At 38.6% G+C, this 20,395-nt stretch overlaps 1 protein-coding gene across 1 annotated transcript in view; it reads left to right on the forward strand.

Moving 5' to 3' along the window:
* cntfr (ciliary neurotrophic factor receptor) overlaps positions 1 to 20,395 on the forward strand; it is a 121,855-nt gene that overhangs the window by 80,845 nt on the left and 20,615 nt on the right. Inside the window, exons 4-5 of the mRNA XM_056252036.1 lie at positions 422 to 588; positions 3,647 to 3,810. Coding sequence (XP_056108011.1) covers positions 422 to 588; positions 3,647 to 3,810 — 331 coding nt within the window. The remainder of the gene's footprint in view (positions 1 to 421; positions 589 to 3,646; positions 3,811 to 20,395) is intronic.

Raw genomic sequence — 20,395 nt, forward strand, 5'->3', positions numbered from 1 at the left:
ACTTAGTGTTGCTGTTAAAGGGATAGCTCACCCAAAACTTTCACCCAAAATTCTGTCATCATTTACTCACCCTCAAGTTGTTCCAAACCTGTATGAATTATTGTGCTAAACACAGAAGAAGATATTATTGAAGAATGTGGGAAAACAAACCGTTTCTGGTCCCCATTGACTTCCATGGTATTCTATACTGTGGAAATGAGTGGGGACCAGCAACTGTTTGGTTACCCATATACTTCAAAACATGCTTCATGTTCGACAGAAGAAAGAATTTCATGCAGGTTAAGAAGTACTTGAAACTGTTGGCTTCACTTTCCCTTAAAGGACTGGTTTATGTAAATGATGTTGTCTTTTACTGTCCAAACCTGCATGAGGTGGTCAGGAGGTCTGCTACAGAAGATGACATTTTCTTTACATTTTTCAGACACAACCAGAGGCCCTTGGATGTGACGAGGGATGAAGTTCATAAGAACAGGTGTCACGTGAAGTTTCCAGAACTTTTCTCCAGCTATCCTTACCGGGTCAACGTCACAGCAGTGAACTCGCTGGGTCGAGCTTCCACCGCCATCAGCTTTGAGGAGTCTTCAATAGGTACGGTTTATATTACTAGTTCAGCATCTTGTTGAAAACGTTTTTCTTTTCTTTAGCTTTAATGTCGACACAGGCAATTGTGTGTGTCGTTTAACCGACAGACGCCATTTTGAAGTCATTTACAAGTCGTTTTGATGGAAACACATTCAAATTCTTGAGAAAAAAAAAATCACACGCAGAGTTGTTTTGAAAATTCCTATTCGTTATTAACCTTGGATGATTTACTGGTGATGAGCAAACAGACCTGGACAAAACATCTAGCTCAAATTTTCCAGACTCTGGTAACCTACAATCACCTCCTTTACTGAAATAACAACATCAATGCAGACCAACAGAGGTGAAGAAAATATATCTGATATATTGGTTGTTTGTTGGTGGTGTTTGTTGAAGTGGCTTCTGGCAACTAAATAGAATACTTACATGCATGGCTACATGTGTGCTTGATAGTAATAAAAATGCTAATGCCGTCTGGATCACTGGATTGACACCGAAAATATTTTCCCTCTGGTTCTAGTGTATATTTTATGGAAAATGGAATGCATTTCATATGCAACAGTGATTTGATTTCATTTGAAAAAGCAACGTATGATTAGCATACATTTCAGTGACAAGTAGGGAACATATTGATGGAAGTATCAAAGAAATAAATGGCCTCTCAATGGAACTAAAACAAGCAGACCATTACATTTGTACCACAACTACAGAGTACATGAGAACTAAATGGAATGCTTTTTTTGTCAGCCAGTCAAAAGTTGAATAATTTTGATAATTATTGCTCTAGAGAGTCCAGAGAATTGTCCTAGACTGGTCTGGTTCCGATCGGGTGAAAAACCAGGGACTAGTTCGCAAAAGTACGTTTTGGACAAAATTCGACATAGCGAAATCGGAGATATACATCTTGTCCGTCTTGAGCCAAGGATCACAGTGGTGTAAAAACCTCGTGGCTGAGTCAAACAGTCTAGAAATTATGAGCAATTAGTACTTTTGGTTGCTGTAGCGCCACCTATGGGCCAATCGGGCTCATACTCTGATAGGTTCTCCCCAATTTGAGGCCCTACCATCTGGCCAGGGTTCAAGTCTCTAGGCCTTACGATTTGGGCTGCACAATGCGTTTTAGGGGATTTTTTTTTTTTTTTTTTAATCCTTACAAATACAGTAGGTTTTCAGCACTTCGTGCTTGAACACCTAATAAGAATGAGACCTTTTTGACGGTTATAGCGCCACCTATGGTCCGATCTTCACGAAACTTTGCATGCTTCCTAACCATGTTAGGACACATATGCTCATCAATTTTTGTGAAGTTCTGAGTTTTAAAAATAAAATAATTTTCTTAATCCAGATTTTATAAATTAAAAATATTGAAATGCATTATATATATATGACTTAGTTTTCCTACTCCATTGCTACATTTTTTCCCCCTTGTTTTAAGCAAAAATATAACCAGATTTTAGTGAGGTTTATGCTTAAAACAAGGTAAAAAAAAAAAAAGAAGAATATTTGCTTCTAAAGTGAGCAATTTATCTTGTCTACAGGACGTTTAGATATTTCACTGGGGGAAAAGATTACTGATTAAGAAAAGGAATTTTTGCAGTCTAGCCCTCCCTCTTAGCATGCCAAGACGTAAAAAAAAAAATTTGCATCCGAATAGCTGACATCTAAACAACATCAACAGTGTTTGAAAGTCGTAAAGAGTGTTTCGCTCAAGCCAGGTCAAGGCCTGAGCTATAAATCCTGAACCCACTATGTGTCTGCTATGAATAGTAAAGGGAACGGGGCTCAGAAACATCTCTTTGTCCTTGTGTGTATGTGTTTGTGTGTGAGTGAAGCTAAAACCGCAGTGCAAACAGAATGATCCTTGGACACCGCAGCTTGAGAAGAAGAGAAAGGCCACTCTGTTGCTCTCCGCTTATTTCCCATAAACCTCAGGATCTCCTCATATTCAGGGGACGCCTTCGCTCAAAAGACATCTCGAGAAATGTCACAGTGTGGCTTCTTTAAAAGACGTGTGTGTTATGTCAAACTGATTTTCTGCTCAGAGGGACGAGCTGGGGATCATAAAGAGGAAATCTCAACACTATTCATCATTCATCTCTTTTTCCATTGTAGTGTTTTGCTAGTGGCATTCGTCATGAGTGCTTCTTTCTGTTCAGCCATTAAAAATGTGTTCTTGTTGTACTGATCCTTGTCAAAGCTCATTTATCATTAGCATCTCAACATTTGAGGCAGTTCCACGCTTCCAAACTATGTTAAATGAACTTTTCTTACTCTCGTGACATTGCTAAACCTATATGACTTATTTAATTTGTATAACTTCTAGGAAACGCTAAATGAGAAATTTAGCACAATGTTCAAGCTGCTCTTTTCCATAATGAATGCGTAGAGGCTGTCGAGCTTAAAAAAGACAAAGTACCTTAAAAGGAAACGAAAAGTTTCCCAGATACTCATAAGACGAGACATTATATAGGCACAATTTATATTCTGGAGGTTTTCAGACAGGGTTTTGTTCATGTCATTCACCTGTTTATTTTATAAAATGTTAGTCTTAAGAACATTGTGATTTTGTTTCTTCTTTTTTTCTGGATTTTGACAAGTTTTTCTGATAAAAAAACAAAAAAAGATATCAAAAATCCCCAGAATGAAATTTACTCTAACATGTAAACACAAAATGAAGAAATCATTTTGAACCTGGCTTTTCATATTTTTGTTCTGGAGATGTATGCAAATTAATGCATATTTAATTAGATCATTTGCATACTTTAAAACAGTTTTTTTTGTCAAAATATTGTTAAAGTACTGTGATCAATCAACTAGGGTGAAATCTAGTTAAAATGTGTGTCCTATTCAACTGTATTTCTTCCAGTAAAACGAGTTTTTTTATGTGACTCGTTAGAATATGACCATGTGTGAAAACGATTTGAGAACTTTTTCTCCATCTGTGTTCCACAGAAGAAAGAAATGAAATTCTGATGACAGAATTAATTTGAGGGGATTTATTCCTTTAAAATATGATACCTTTGATAGGTCATGAGCTTACATCGACGTCTCTTTGGTCCAACAGTGAAACCTGACCCCCCTGAGAAGGTGGTGGCCAAACCCATAGCCAACAATGCACGAAGACTAGAGGTGACCTGGAACAGTCCCACAACGTGGCCCGATGTGGAGACCTTCCCGCTGAAGTACTTTCTGCGCTACCGACCGCTCATCCGAGACCAGTGGCAGCACGTAAGTGTGGACCAACACTGTTGTAGCTTCATGTCCATCTTCGTTGCATCTTTAACATTTATGCTGAGCACATATGCTGTGTGAACTCTAGATTATTAATGATAGCATTTTCATAAACCCGACCAGCTGGTATTTTGGGCAAGTCGGTCAAACAATGTAGTCTTGCTGGATAACTAACAAGCTCCAACTAGTTTAAATATTTCAACAAGCCAGTTGTCTGTGGCTCAGCATCCCACAAGCCAAGCACACCTTACTTGTTAGCGTGCAGAATATAACATATACTGGCGACCGGCCTTTTCTGCAAGGTTTTGAGTAGTGTTGTAGACATGTGTCTTTTTTTTTTTACAAGAATACAGCATCCTTTGGGGTCAAAGTGGGCTGGTGTGATTTGGTTCCATTGTCAGGTCTCCGCATGAGTCCAATTGTGTCCCTCGTGCTCTACAGAATGAGACCAGACATGTTCTTTGGAAAATGATTTGCTCACTAAGACGTCAATCAGAGTTTTGAAGGCATCTGAAAGTAGGTGATTTATTACCCATACTTTCATTTGTTGCCATACTGCTGAATGAGAGCACGTTACACCAGCCAGTCAAATACTATTTCTTAAGAAGCCCCTTGGGATTCTTGCATTTATTCCTCTTACATATCAAGGCTGAAAGTAGATGTTGCGTCATGCTTATTTCCATTACTTAAGCTCTTTAAGTAGATGAGCACATCTTACTCTATAATCTAGTTACTGCCTCGCACAAGAAAATTGAGTGTTTCAGAACTACTTCAAATTGTTTTGTTTTTTTTGTGAGAAATATGAAATTAAACTACCTGCTCTGGAGGAATGGGATGTGCAGTTCAGAGGAGTTAGGAATTTCTAACTTCAGCTTGAAAAATGTCAATATTCAGTAAAATTTTGATAGCATGGGGAATATTTACACAAGATTAAAGGCATAAAATCTGAACAGTATCTAAGTTATAATTGTGGGCCCAGGGCATGACATTAACACCCGCCAAATGTGGGTGTATTTCAGCGTTGGCGTGTAACGCAGTCACTCCTACTAGCCACTTTGGCAGGTTGAATTGTATATATATATATATATATAATATATATGTATTTTTCAATTGTAGTCTTTTAAAAGGACATCTGAAAATAATAAACTGAGTGCAATGTAGTTGTCAAAAATATCGATTTCTCGCTCTCTCTCATCTCTCCGACAGCGAGTTACACACAAACCCGCCTCTCCTCACACACTCGCCTTAATTTGCTCCGGATGAATATTGTTGGTTACAGGGCTTGAATTTCGGCTTGGGATTGCGTGTATTGCGCATCATTTTACTCATTCCCGCATATGTTATGCTCACACCCAAAGTGCGCGCACGTAAAGCCGCCTCTCAGTACTGAATTGAGTTATCGTCGCTGCTTATTGAACTTAAACAGACAAATACACACAAAATAATGTCGAAATGCCGGTTGGCGAGTATCCACATGAACACAGTCAGTTATGTTTTAGGTGAACTTAAACAGTTCAGAAAGAAAACGCACTTGTAACAGTATAATGTATACATGTGTCAGGTCTAAAAGCGACAGTAGCCTAATATACCTGATGCCAAAATATAATAATAAAAACATCTATATGGGAGTTTTTCCCCATGGTATCGATGTCAAAATACCTGATCGTGGCCATTTTCAAAGTATTTTCGTATCAACTGAAACTCTGCTGTCTGAATTCTTGCTGGCAAAATGTATTGATTTAAATAGGAATTCACAGGGGAATTTTTGCTCTCGTCTTCTATCTACCTGTACTTGCAAACACCAGCTAGTGTTGTGTAATCGTAGTCATGGATGATGTCATGCTTCACTACAGAGCACATCTCATCCCTCGTTACACAGAACCCAACTACTAAATTTCCAAAACAACTATTACTCAGTGCCATACGAATCCTATTTGAGTTCCCTGAGACCACTACTCATCTGAAACAAACCATATCAGCCCGCACACAAGCTCATATCAGCTTGCAGCAAAGACCATATTGAGCTCCATCACGACAAGGTGGAAACCTCATCAGTCTTCTGCAGGGCCGCGTTTCAGCTGTGCCTCATATGTGTACTCACGTAGTGCATCACGACGAGAGGGCTTCAGAGAGATGAAAGAGCCAGCTCGGCACGGGGAGCTTGGTGTAGGGAAGCCATTCATTCTGCTGAGGAATGAGAGGATGGCAGCTGGAACAGTCCTCGCTGAGCGATGGGTGCCTCAAAGCTGCCTGGGATCTGACGCCAAAATATGGCATGGAAACCATCAAGCGCTCGCGGCTAGCGGACAGTGTTAATAAATTAACTTCCTGTTGTATTTAGGTGCAGGTATACAAACATAACTCAGATTTTAATATCTCCAATTTCTGTGTTCTCAGAGTTGTCTAGAAACACATCTAAAGGCCCCCCAATATCCCCACGGCAAAGTCCTTTCGCGTTATTCGTTGAGGGGTAAAAAGAAGTTTGAAATACCATTGCAGTGATATACTGTTAGCAAACATCCACAGTTGAGAACGACGTTTAGATGAATATGTAAATATGTGCTGTGCTTTCCTCTTAATAGCAAAAGAAACTGACAGCGGTGAGAAAACAGCAGTTAAGTATCTGATCATAGCGATGAGGATGTTTGCACCAGCTCTGTGATTCAGTGCTCCAGTCACATCACATTTATTAATATAGCAGTTTATACAATAGATTTCTTCAAAGCAATAAGCTTTACATTTAAACAGGATAAAAGAAAACCAGTGTCAGTGTCCCTTTCAATTAAAACTTCATTTTCTACAATAAAGCGGCTCTCCTGTGTGTTCATGTTTTGTCTGACCTCGACGGACTCAACAGAGAAAAATGAACCGGAGAAGATTTACCCCTTTAAAGAAGGCGGAGCCTCGGAGCCACACCCACTTATTACGTAATCGTAATGGACCAATGGTAGCTTTGGCAAGATGCTTCTCCAGAACTCCAGAAACAAACTCCTAACGAACTTTATTTTGTCGTTATTTTGTGTCATCACAGCAGTTTTTTTCTTCGATTTTACTTCAAGTATATCGGGGTGTTCTGACACACTTTTTTCTATTCTTTTCTTAACAATCTAGATTGTTAAAAGAGCTATATAAATGAAGGCGACTTGACGACTTTGAGATCTACAGTTTTAGGTAGACAGGTAGGTGGGCACAAATTCAAAGTACTTTTATAGACAAAACACAGAATTTTGTGTCGCATTGATGAGCATAAGTTAATTTTGGATTCATTATATAAATAGTCTGGTAATTAGGACTTAGCATTTTTTTCAGAGGAAAGGACAAAAAATTGTCTGCCATCTGTTCTGAAATCACACATAGGAACACAGTGAAACCTCTAAATTAAGACTCATTTGGATTCACTCACGACTGCTTTGGCACAGAAGAGTTTTAATTCATTTAAAGGAACAGTTCACCCTAAAAATGATGTCATTTCAAACCTGTATGACTTTATTCAGTGGAACACAAAAGAAGATATTTTGAAGAATGTTTCCAAAGTAGCCAAAAATTCAAGTCATTGGGGTCAATTTCATTGTATGGATCAAACAAAATTTTGTGTTCAACAGAAGAAAGAACGGCATATAGGTTCGGAACGATGTAAAGGTGAGTAAACGATTTAAACAATGACCCATTAAACATATCACAGCTATATTGCAAGATCAGAAAAACAAACTCTACTTACAAAACATCTCATCTGTACAACAAGTAATAGTTTGGTCTTGGCGTATTGGTTGAAACCTAACATTAGAAACGATTTTCAAAACAAAATGTGTGGCCTCACATATGTAATTATAGAGTAGAAATGTCATTTTTGTTGAACGGCTCAAATAAATGACTGGACTGAGAAATTCACTGGATCAATGTTTCTGCTTAGTTTTAATTGATGGAGCTGAGATGAAGAGGCATATGGTGCAGCCCGAGCTTTAAAAAGCACTGACATTTAACGGACGACTCTAAGAGCAACGGAAGTGTGGAGTAATTATAAGAGAGATATGCATACACTCACACCCACTGAGGGATGATCTTTAAAAGTTTTCATTCCCTCGAAGGTGTTTGGGAAGAGATTATAAGACATTTACTGAAAGTGGGAATATATCGGTGACTTTCTCTTTTGAAATGATCGGTATTTTGAGAGGTGAATTCTTTAATAATAAACAGGGCTGATTGTTTGGATGTTCTCTGCCTTTTAATTCGTACAATAATTGTATATGTGAAAATTGACAAATTCCTAATGAGGTTCATTTTTAAGTTGCTTTGTATAAAAAATGATGCGTAATTGATGATGCCGATGGCGTAAATGCATCATTTTGTGTGTGGATTGCATCGATGCATCCCACTTTTTTACATTTATCCCCTATGATGCCGAATCTGGCTCTCAGGCATGCTCCAAATTTTCAGGACTCACATTGGTATTCTCGGCAAACCCACAATATTTGAATAAAACAGTGGTTTATTAATGGCAGAAGTTACAGTTATTATTTATTGGTAAATTAAACAAAGGGTTAATGGACTAATCGGAAATTAATCTATAAATCTAAAATGTTAGATTAACCAACTAATCAAAAAGATAATCAATTATTTGATTGAAAAATAATCATTAGTTGCGGCCTTATAAAAAGCGTCTGCTAAAGGAATAAATGTAAACGTAAATGTGAATTTTTAGAACCAGATGGTGTAGTTACAACATCTACCAGCAGGGGCTAAAAGGCTATGCTAACCTGCAAAAATGTTTAACCTAAGACTTTAAATATACAAAGACGCTGCACTCATATTACTATGAATGGGAGAATTCGCAATATAAATTAAAAATATAATCCAGATTAAAGAGCCATTCACCACCTATTCACCCTTCGCCTATCCGCCATTTTGTCAGCCAAACGAACCAGACAGTAGAGTTAGTAGATTAACATTGGTGGACTTGAAGTTAAAAATGGTGTGTATTGGTGTCTTTCCGCGGTTGAAACGATATATCTTTCATGTTCATTCATGTTTATTTCATGCTATAACTAGTAAAGAGGAAGAGATGTTCGTTTTTACAGCGATCTGTCACGACACATTAAAGAGCTACAAAACGGTGTTTATTTTTTGAATTTCTTAAAAATGGCATCATTTGAAAGCTGAGACTTTGTTTCTTACCAAAAGTGGCCTGCATGTCTTGTCTGTCTGCGCGTTGTCCGTTTCCTCTTTGCTCCGTGATGTATTTTTCACTGCGTGAGAACATGTGCGCCAATAATGCAATTATTTCCGGTAAGGACTTGTTTACATGACATGAGTAAACCTCTTCACTCCCGTTTACATGTCATTTGAATTATTATCATTATTTGCTATGATATGTGGTTATTTTTATCACCATTTTTTCGCATACCCTACAGCAAAAATGCTGAACTCGCGTACAGTAGGTCTCTTCCTGTCACTGTTTTCGCAAAGTGCAAGTTTTTGATAATGATACCGTTATCATCTCTGTGTAAACTACAAAAACGAGAATTTGGGTAAACTGTGACGTCATATGCAGTCTTTAGGCACGTAGTGTTTCTTTGCAAAGAGACATCGCCACCTACTGGCCTGGCATGAATAAGCATGTTTAATTGTTGTCGTCTGTACACAAAAACACAACGGAAAAACTCTTCGGTTTTTTGGACATCGTTGTCGCGTAAACACCCTAAAATAAAACTTGAAATAAAATAAACGTTAACAAAATTTTTCACAAAATTTGCAACTTTATTGCAACTAGTTTCTCACGGCAACATTTCTCGTTTTAATTTAGTTCAACTTGATGTACTAAAATAAAACATATTTTAAAAAAAGCTCATTTTTTAACTATTAAAATGGCGAATATAAAAATAAAATCATTAATTCAAAACATTAATAAAATCTATAATAGTGTCTCAATGACACTAAAACAACTCTGGTTACACCTGCGCATTTAGTGCCCAGTTTGCTGGTGGTTAATGTATATTTTGCAGGTTTTGGCATGTTAATACCTACTGTCTAGTTAATTTTCCCTTGGGTGAAAGATAAAAAAGATAAGATGCAATGTTAAGCTTGCGCATGCATTTCATTAGCACACACATTTCAGAACAGGTGAAATCCTGTTAATTGCAAGTTATTCCTGAGAGAGATGTGAATGATAGATTGAAATAGATGCGGACGGCGAAAAGACACGAGACAGCTGTGAAATGACTGCATATGTTTCACGCTCTGTCCTTTGTCCAGGAAAGCAGCAGCATGGAGCATGAAAAAAAGAAAGGGGGCAGGGGGTGTGGAGGGGTGGAGGGGGTGGAGGGGGTGGAGGGGGTGGAGGGGGGGGGGGGAATGGTGTGGTGGGCCATTTTTCTTCTTTCCCCCTTTCATTCCCAGAAATGATGTATTTAAACTGGAGCTTTAACAAGCCGCTGTGGTGCCACTCAGCCAAATGAGAAACAATCTGCTCTTGACCAGTGGGGGCTTCTGGGACTCGCACAGAATGAATGTGCTGTTTTAGAGGCCAAGCTTCATAGAGCACCATCCAGTTTCAGGTGACTGATATGTGACTGTAGATCTAATGGGGTTTGGCCCACTGTTGCTTCGGGAAATCACAGTGATGGACAAGACTAAGGCTAGAGAAGGAGTGCCGAGTGCCGAAATGGAGTAGGTTTAAAAGAATAAATGGTATTTGCATGAGATTTAGATCATTCTTTGACTGAAAATGGGTAGTGGAGTAGCTAGCCTGTTGACTGTTGACATAAAGGTGGTCCACATTGTAGTTTATCCTAGTCGAGTGTCGCACACCGAGGTGTCAAGATTTTGCTGGTTAGCATAGCATTGTTAGCTTATGCTAGTATATGCCGTAACTACAATATTGGTTTTCAAAACACAACGTTTTCCATGGCGGCCATTTATATTTTTCTTGTGTAGTCAAGAGGAATGTTAAAAATGAAAAATAGGATGAAAAATAGCCTTTGGCTAAATCCGGTACAATACATGAAATGGACATTTTATGTTAAAAATTGTGCATTGTCCCTTCATAAATAAATAAATAGAAAAAAAAAAAAGAAAAAAAAATCTGAGTGTTTATTCAGAGGGGCTTTATACTGACTCCTGCTGGCATGGATGTAGAATTACACAAAAGTATTTTGGTTACTGTTTATTGAACTGGGGGGGTTAAAGGATCTTAATATCTCCGAAAAGAGTAAAAACAAAAAGAAGCATTTATTAGGTTACTGATACCCCTTTTCCACCAGCATGATAGTGATGTATGTCTCGAGACCGGTCTTTTACGTGGTCTCGGTCTTGTCACGGCCTTGACGGTCTTTGGTCTTGGTCTTGTCTTGGACCTCTCGGTCTTGTCTAGGTCTCGTTGTCTCAGACCGACATAGTGGTCGGGGGATTTAGCAATATCAATATCCACGGCGATATCCGCAACGGATTGAAGCGCGCGTCCGAGTGAAGACAGTGCGGTGCGCGAGCCGTATCCGCGCCACTGATCGCAGCGGCAATGAGCACTTTGATCACTTGATTAAAAAAACACATATCATGTACAGTTTTTGATGTATTAATATTTAGTAAAACACATATCAGTGACATGATGGGTTTTAACTTCATTCAGGAGATTTTGGGTAACTGCACAACTGACAGATGACTTTGAGCGCACCGCCAACGGTGTGTGTGTGTGTGTGTGTGTTACCATAGTGACAAAACAACCAACTTTCGGATCCTGGACTTTAGCATAAAATTTCATTTTTAAAAATATAATTATGTATTTAAAAGTTGCAGAATGGATTCATTTGGAGACTTCGAAATCGGCAGAGATAGGCAGGCAATGCAAAACAAAATCTTACAAGTTATTGCTTAGCTTCAACAACACTAGTCTGTTTTTTTTCCCCCTCCGGTCTCGGTCTTGGTCTCGACTTGGTCTCGACTTGGTCTTGGTCTTGGTCTTGGTCTTGGTCTCGACTTGGTCTTGGTCTTGGTCTTGTCTTGGTCTTGATACCCTCTGGTCTTGGTAGTGTCTTGGTCTCGGTTTAGGCGGTCTTGACTACAAGCCTACAGCATGAACCAGGTGCTATTTCAGAGCCAGTTCGGAGTTCGGTTCGACTGACGAGCTTTCTAAGAACCGGTTTGCCTTTCCACGGGCTAGAGAGCCGCCACAGACGTCTGACGTCACTGTATACATCTCATGTTGCCCAGCAACGCTAGCGCGGCAGCAGCGCCGAACACAAACACACCAGGCTTGTTCGAGATGGTTCGGCTTCTCGCAGACCGATCATGACATCGAAGCACTGGAAAGTGATCCAAAAGCACCAGAAGTCGTACACTCTCCAAACACTCCCGCAGCTCCGATCGGTAATGGACCAACTACCGGCGGGGGTGCGGAGGTTGGGGGTTGTTTTGAAAAAGACAGGGCAAGGCATTTAGGCTATGTTTGATTTTGCACTGCTAGAGAAATCGAAACTAAAATCACCCGCGCGTGTGAAACGCGCTTTACAAATAAACTCGACACGCCTTACCATGTCTAATAACAAGCACAAACTGTGTTAAAAAGAATTTGACGTGCAAGTAAAAATGTAGGCTATCTGTCCTACAGCTTTTTTCTACTTTACCACGGTAAAGAATACGAATATAATAAGCCTAATTAAAATCGAACCAAAGGAAGAAACGTTTATAATCCCCTTGGAAAATGGGTGAGACGTGAGTGGAGGTGTGGGAAAAGAAACAAGAGATTCCATGCAGGGATGAGTCACGATTTTTGAATATTCGATTAGTTGATTTAATTATCCAATATCGAATAGGTTATGCGATTATTCTCTATGCATGTACAAAGCTTGGTTTCTTGTAAACAAAACATTATTAGCTTTCACACTGCAATATAACGTGTCCTCGAATGGAGCGAGTAACAGCAATCTCCTCTTTACATCTTCCTGTTTATCTGCAAAAGAATTGTTTCAGCTTACATTTACAAATAAACTGCAAAACGATTTTCTTTAATATCTTATTTCATGAAGAAAACTGCAAGCATAAACAACAGCGCGGCCCGATAATTGCCTTGTTCTTATTTTTCCATTGTTGTTCTCTTTTTGTAATGGAGAGACAGGTTCAAATAACAGTGCACTTATGCTGATTTATTGACTATAGGCCGTGTTTCATAGGACCCATTAGCCATTAGCGTGTGATGTCAGTTAGCAGTCGCAGTTATGATATCAGTCCACGGCTGGAAATGCAAACGCCAGTGAGTCACGGCTTTACTCCGGGGCAAATGAGAAGCCTGCTCGGTTGTCTCGGGTGTGCGAATGTATGTGCGCGAGCCATTATGAACTTCGAAAACACCTAGCCGAGACCTCAGGACTTGGTTAATAGCACTAAGCAGCGGTGTGATCTTATCAAATGTGTGTGTGTGTGTTTGGGGACTCTGAGATGTATAAGTCTGGTAAAAGTATGCTCAGTCACGTTGTGGTGCGACCCAGGGGCCGGCGTTTTGTTTGTCGAGGCGACAGAAGGTGGAACGCTATCATGACCTGTCTCACCATCCCGTCGGCCACAGCGTCCACACCCCTTCTTATTTATAGATCTCTACAGAAGCCAGGGTTTATCATGCTGGAGGACGTCCCCTGTGACCTAGAAGACACACACACACTGAGGTTTACTTTCATGCCAACGTAAACATCTGCTGAGAACATGACAGTGTTTCCTTGTATTAGCATTTCTGTCATCTGATTTCTTGTGTTATTTGATTAAAACTGCCATTTTGCACATCTAGCTTGAAACGGATTTTGGTATTTGGTTTGAATCAGAGTTGAACGTGTTCTTCAGTGAACCATTCCAACACCTTTCGTGTTTGAGTTCATTGAGAATATTGCTCTACTAAATTAGCTGATAACATAAACGAAATATGAATTTCTTGAAACCAGTCCGGGTCAGTTTTCACAGTAGAATCAAAAGAAGACAGTGTAGCATGTGTAAATTCACAGGCTTTTCATGCTATTTCAGGCTTTTAAGCTTTAAAAAGGATGCAAAAGCACCATAAAAGTATCATAAAATGCTACAACATGTGCACTATAATCTGTTGTCTTTTTAAACGGGTTAATCCGATTCACAAAACTGGTCTGAGTGATTTATTGATGAATTAGACTGACTCAATGATCCGATCGCAGCAAATAAAATCCCACTGGAGAGCGAGATTTTCAACGAATAACAACTTCTGGACTTTTTCGACAAAAAAAATCTTTTTGCGTGACTTGAAACTTGGAATGTAGCGCGCAAGTCGGATGGACTACATTTATGAGACTTTAATGTCCTTTTTGAAGCTTCATTCCCCATTCCACAGCACAGTCTTGAGACTTCTTTTGCGTTCCACTCAAGAAAGAAAGTCATAGGGGATTGAAACAACATGAGGGTGAATAAATGATGACAGAGTTTGAACTATCCCTTCAAATCAGCTCTGTTTTTTTTTTTCACATCAGTTTCAATCCTCTTGAGGATTGTCAAATTCAGTCTTACGCAGAAAGAACAGCCGTTACCGTTGTCTCGCTTACCATGTGCTTATTTCCCCACAATCCCCTTCTTTCTTTCATTCATTCACCCCTTGATTTCTCTCCCCCCCTTCCCTGACACGCTGCATTCCCCGTCTCCCCTCCGCGTTTAATGGCCTTTTGTGCATCTGCCAAGAGTCTCTCATCCTCCAGCCCGCACTTAGATTAATCAATAGCACCGGCATTGCAGTACATTAGCATGGTAAAGGATATTAGCGGGAGAAAAAGGGGGTATTCAACCGTCTTTCATGAAAGTCCCGTGCTCCACCCCGGCCAGCCCCCGTCTGCAACACTCGTCCTGTGGCCAGATACACACCAATCAAACATTTATGCATCTCTTGGATGCTGTTGCTCTTTTTGTGAGACAAAACTCAAGCTCTTTTGTTATGATATTCAAGGCTACATTGCAAGTGTGGTGAGGGGAATTCATATATTGAGTCATTTTAGTTCGCTGGATTGTTAATCGTAGGTGTTAATTCGGCTAGATTCAGTAAAAGCGTCTGAACATCTGATGCATAGAAACTAAATAAGTCACAGGCTGACCACAGATGGGCAACTGAATAGAAATGAGAAAGCATATTATACACATTTACAAATATATACTGTATATCATTTTTATATGTCTAGCTTCAAATCATCTGCAACGGTGCAAAATGCATAAATAGCATCAAAAGTATTAATTTCAAATACTATTATTAAAAATCGCACCGACCTCAAATACTTTTTATTGAAGCTCTATATATACAGTTGTAATCGAAATGATTCAACCCCCCATTTTAAATCAGGTTTTTTGGCAAAATGTGCAGACTTACAACTGTTTGCAATGAACAAATCAAAGAAAAGTAACAGAAATAGCTCTCAACACAACAATAATTGAAACATTTTGAGTGCAGACGTCATTAAAGTTGCATTTTCGGTTGAATTTGCGGAAACCACTTGAAAGATTTGTTGTGTTGAACTATTTTAATACTTTTGTTTGATTAGTTCATTTCAAACAGCTGAAAGTCCGTAAATGTTGCCAGTAAACCTGATTTGCAGTGGGGGTTGAATCATTTTGATTACAACTGTAGACATACATACACTTTTACACATTATTTTTTTTACAAATAGTAATATGTTAATTATTAAATGTTCATTTTAAAGCAACCAAAAGTAATTTACTGAACCCAAATATTAATTAAATATGACACCACAAATCTATATATATTGCTTCGATCAAAACTTATTTGTGGTCAGTAAGATTTTTAATAATGGTGCTTCAAATTAATACTTGTATGTATTTTTACACATTTTTGCACATTATTTTTTACAAATAGTTATGTTTTCATTATTAAATGTTAATTTTAAAGCACACAAAAGTCATTTATTTTTAATAAAAAAAAAGATTATTATATATATATATATATATATATATATATATATATATATATATATATATATATATATATATATATATATATATATATATATTTTGCTGTAACATTTTGACACAATATCATGGGAATTTGTAACTATTTTTCACTTTGTCAAATTTGTTGCTACTTTTTTATGTACGATATCTTCCGTATGTCATCGAACTGTATGATCTGCTTACACCCAGTGATGGTTAGGTTTAGGGGTGTAACAAAATTACATTTTTGTAGAAATCACATCCATTGCCACCATCTAATATATTAATGTTTTCTCATGAGATCGGCTTGGACAGACCAATGAGAATCCAAAGGTGTGGTCACATTTATCATTGTTCGATGAATTTTCACGGGCGAAATGTAAAATGTGTAATAGATCTCCATACTCAATTTTGGATTTTGATTTTAAACCCATTACAAAATCTATCTAATGGCTACATCTTGCAAGTGTGTGCTATCTGAAATCCAATTCAATGTACCTTCATATCTTTACACCCTTTTCGGTCCAGTATTCTGTCAGTTTTTGGTAACTTTATTCTACGGTGACAAACCAAACCCTAACCCATAACCCTATAGTAAGTACATTGAGTAAATGAATATGACTAAGTACCCATTTGTGTAATTACACTGTAACGACATCACCTTAAAATAAAGTGTAACCGAGTATTTCTCTAATGTATTTAGAGCAAGTGTAGACAGCTTTGTTGATCATCCCATGTCTGTTTTAGTTCCATCATGTCATTCGCTCTCAGTTTGGATGGACTGTGTGTCTCACACACACACACACACACACACACTTCCATGCATGTGACGCTCCAGGCTCTGCCCAGCACAGGCTCATATCACAGGCTGTAATTGCCCCATCACAGGCCTGACATCAGAGATGCTGGACTTCTGATTATTTCAGAGACATGTCACATTACGCATAATTATCTATCATCAGGATGGTGATGGCACTAGTGTGTGAATGGACACACATTCATACACACACGAGTAAGTGCTGATGGGTCTAGCTCTCGAGCCGTTCCTCCTCAGTGCTGGGTTTAATACATTTGCACCCAAAACCATTAGTCTCTCTCCGCAAACATTCTCTCCTTGTACCTTTACCCCTCTATTAAAGAGACAACCGGGTTATCATGGAACTACTTTGAAAAATTATTATTAATATTGTTGTTATGTATGATGCATGTCAGGCATTATATACAGTCAGTTGGTAATTATTGCTAATTAAATACCTGTGGAAAATTCATTTGGAAGTTGAAATTATAATTCTTTAATAAAAGGGTGCCAATAAATATGGCCAATGTATTTTTGGAGAAAAGCTTTTGTTTCATCATGTGATCCCCCCCCCCCCCCCCCCCCCCCCACTTTCAATTTGTTTACTTCAATGAAAGGTTAGATTTTTGCAGAGGTTTTGAATGAATGATCAAAACGATAAACAATTCAGATTTATTTTTACAGCCATCTTTGATCATATTTACCAGGGGTGCCATTAATTCTTACCACAACTGTACATACATGCATACAGTACATATATACTGTAGCCTACATACACACACATGCATACATACACAAATACACACACACACAGATACATGCATACATACATACAGTACACACATACATACACACACATGCATGCATACATACACACATACAGTACATACATATGCACACATACACACGCATACAGTACATACATATGCACACATACACACGCATACAGTACATACATACACACACATGCATGCATACATACATACACACAGTACATACATATGCATACAAACACACACACACATGCATACAGGGCCTAAAATTAACACTCGCCAAGCGGCAAATGCGAGGACAAATCAGCGTTGGCGAGTGTATGAAACGGTGTCAGTCGCCAGTAACATTTTTTTTAATTCTAACAATGCAATGTTGTGACGACATGAACGTGAACAAACGGTCCAGTGCTTCATCATTGCAAAAGTTTCAGCCTTTCCAATGTAAATATTCAAGCGCTGGAACACGAAAGGGAATTTGTTACTCAAGCACTGTGTGGGAAGTTTAACATCCGGAGCGCGCGACCTGAAAGCCACGAAATTGAGCTCTCTTTCATGCCTTCCTGTGCCTTAATGGAAAAATTTAATTAAAATTATGTCAAAAAACGCGGTTAGTATCCTAGTAAACATAGTCGATTATGTCTTAAGTGGACTCAGACACAAAACGCATGATCCGTATACACACACATGCATACATACATTCATAAATACATTCATAAATAAATAAAATAGCAAGCAGGAGAGAATCAGGACACTTCATTAATCTAACATCCAGGAGAAAAATTTTGATATTAAAGAGACCTCAGATTTTTCTTTCCTATTTTATTCAATGTAAGCCTTGGGTGAAGAAATCGATTTGATCATTAATAATAAAAGAAATCCCTGAATAACTCATAACTGAGATTTTACACTGTTACCTATATTACAGATTCATCAACCACTTGCATGTCAACGGTTCAAACTGAAGCGTGAGCCAAAGGTATAATTCTACCTCTTCAGTCATCCTTGCATGTCTCTCCTATTGCATTATAGTGCATTAGACATTAAAGTCACCTCTGACAGCTCGAACACTATGATTAAGTAGTTTGTTCAGCTCTAAGGCTATTTTTCCTTGGGTTCTGTAAGCTGTTTCTTGATACTCGGAGCGTGGAGATCGAAAAATGCACCTTGGCTCCATCTCTGCCGCCCATATTGATTCTCAGATCAGCCGGGGCATCCTTGAGATGTCGATGGATAAAGGTTTGTGTATTCACATGTCTTATTCAGTGTCACAGCCCCCCTAAGGACTATTATCTTATGATCTGAGACTGCACAGTGTGGGGAACATCTGTCTGGGGCACTGTGCGCTGTATAGTGTGTGTGTGTGTGTGTGTGTGTGTGTGTGTGTGTGTGTGTGTGTGTGTGTGTGTGTGTGAGATAGAAAGAGACGCTCTCAAAATACAAATTCAACTACAAAATACAAATTTGATACAAAAATAGACTATAGAGGATAGAGTGATTTATGAAATCAGGCATATATAAATGTCAGGAAACACGATTCTTGGCTGCATGTCAATATTCATTGATCACTGGATGTTTGGTGAGTTGTAAGGAACGCTATATTGAGTCCAACCTTTAGTTTAAACTGATAATTATTCGTTTTACTCACGTTTTCATAGTTTCCCCTATTAACTCCAGTCACTCAGCAGATCCTTTGCCACTCCGGCGGGAAAGTGACGTCAATGCATACCCTCTATACAAATGAGGAGGCAAAAACCCCTCTCTATGTGGAGCAAATGGGATATTTACCAGTACTTTGGTTACACTTTACTTGAAGGGGTGTGCATAAGACTGACATGACACCTTCATAATCATGACATGACACATGTCATGAATATATGAAGGAGGGTTTATGCATGTTTATGACAACTGTCATTAAGGGTCATTCGCTCAATAATGACATTTGTAATGCAAATGTGACATTGTTTGGGATGTCTTTGTTATGACACCTTGACATAAACCAATACATCATAACCTGTCAGTGTCTTGGTAATGACAACTTGACATTACTAAGACAACACAACCTGTCATAAATATGTCATAAACATGACATAGCAGATTAATTATCAATAATTAATTATCAATCCACTGTAGTTGAGGTCAAGAAAAATATTCATGACAGTTTAATGTGATGTTAACCCATAAAGCTAAGTGGTTTCTCAAAGTTTGACAGGTTATGATGTATTGGTTTATGTCAAGTTGTCATAACAATGTCATATTTGCATTAAAAATTTCATAATTGAGTGAATGACACTTAATGACAGTTGTCATAAACATGCATAAACCCTCCTTCATATTCATGACGTGTGTCATGTCATGATAGTGAAAGTGCCAGTCTTATGCACACCCCTTCAAGTAAAGTGTTACCGTTTTATTTGAAATATAATTTAATAAAACTACGGCTATAAATTTAACTAGTTAATTCAGAATAATTAATTCATCATAGAATATTATACAAAACAGTTACTAATCGAATTATATTAAATGAGCGATTTACACAGTACTTGAGCTCATATTTGTTTTCTTCTCCCGATGTGTTTGACGGACACTGCCTCCGGCGCCTCCTCGGGTTATGCGTTTGCACGCGTGTGTGTTTTTCGAAGGCGGTCTATCTCCTTTGTTGACATTCAACCCGTTAAAGAAACACATCTCATTAGCGTCCGCTTTGCACGAGTCCCACTTAAATGGCATAAAACGGTTCACGCACTCAACACAGGCGTGCTGTACTTTCACACAGCCTGTTCTTTGCGATAAGCGCTAAGGTGTTTCCACTACCTTTGATATTAATTGCACCGCTGTTGGCTGACCATCAAAAGGGGTCTAATTATCTATGAAACCTGTTGGTCAGCAGTGGCGATCCCGCAGAAGGAGACTGAGGGAATAGCTCTCATTAGCTTGAGTGACAGAACCTGCGCTGCTCAGCCACTTTTATCCCGTCAGAAGAAAGTCAAACGTGAATTTTGGAAGTGGCACGTAATTGCTTTTTCTCTCCACAACAGTAGACACGCTCTCCAACTGGGGCTGCCTGGCGTATTTATATCCCCTG

This window comes from Rhinichthys klamathensis, unplaced genomic scaffold, assembly GCF_029890125.1.
Source record: "Rhinichthys klamathensis goyatoka isolate OS25496 unplaced genomic scaffold, OSU_Roscu_1.1 h1tg000091l_1, whole genome shotgun sequence".
Classification (NCBI taxonomy): Eukaryota; Metazoa; Chordata; class Actinopteri; order Cypriniformes; family Leuciscidae; genus Rhinichthys; species Rhinichthys klamathensis.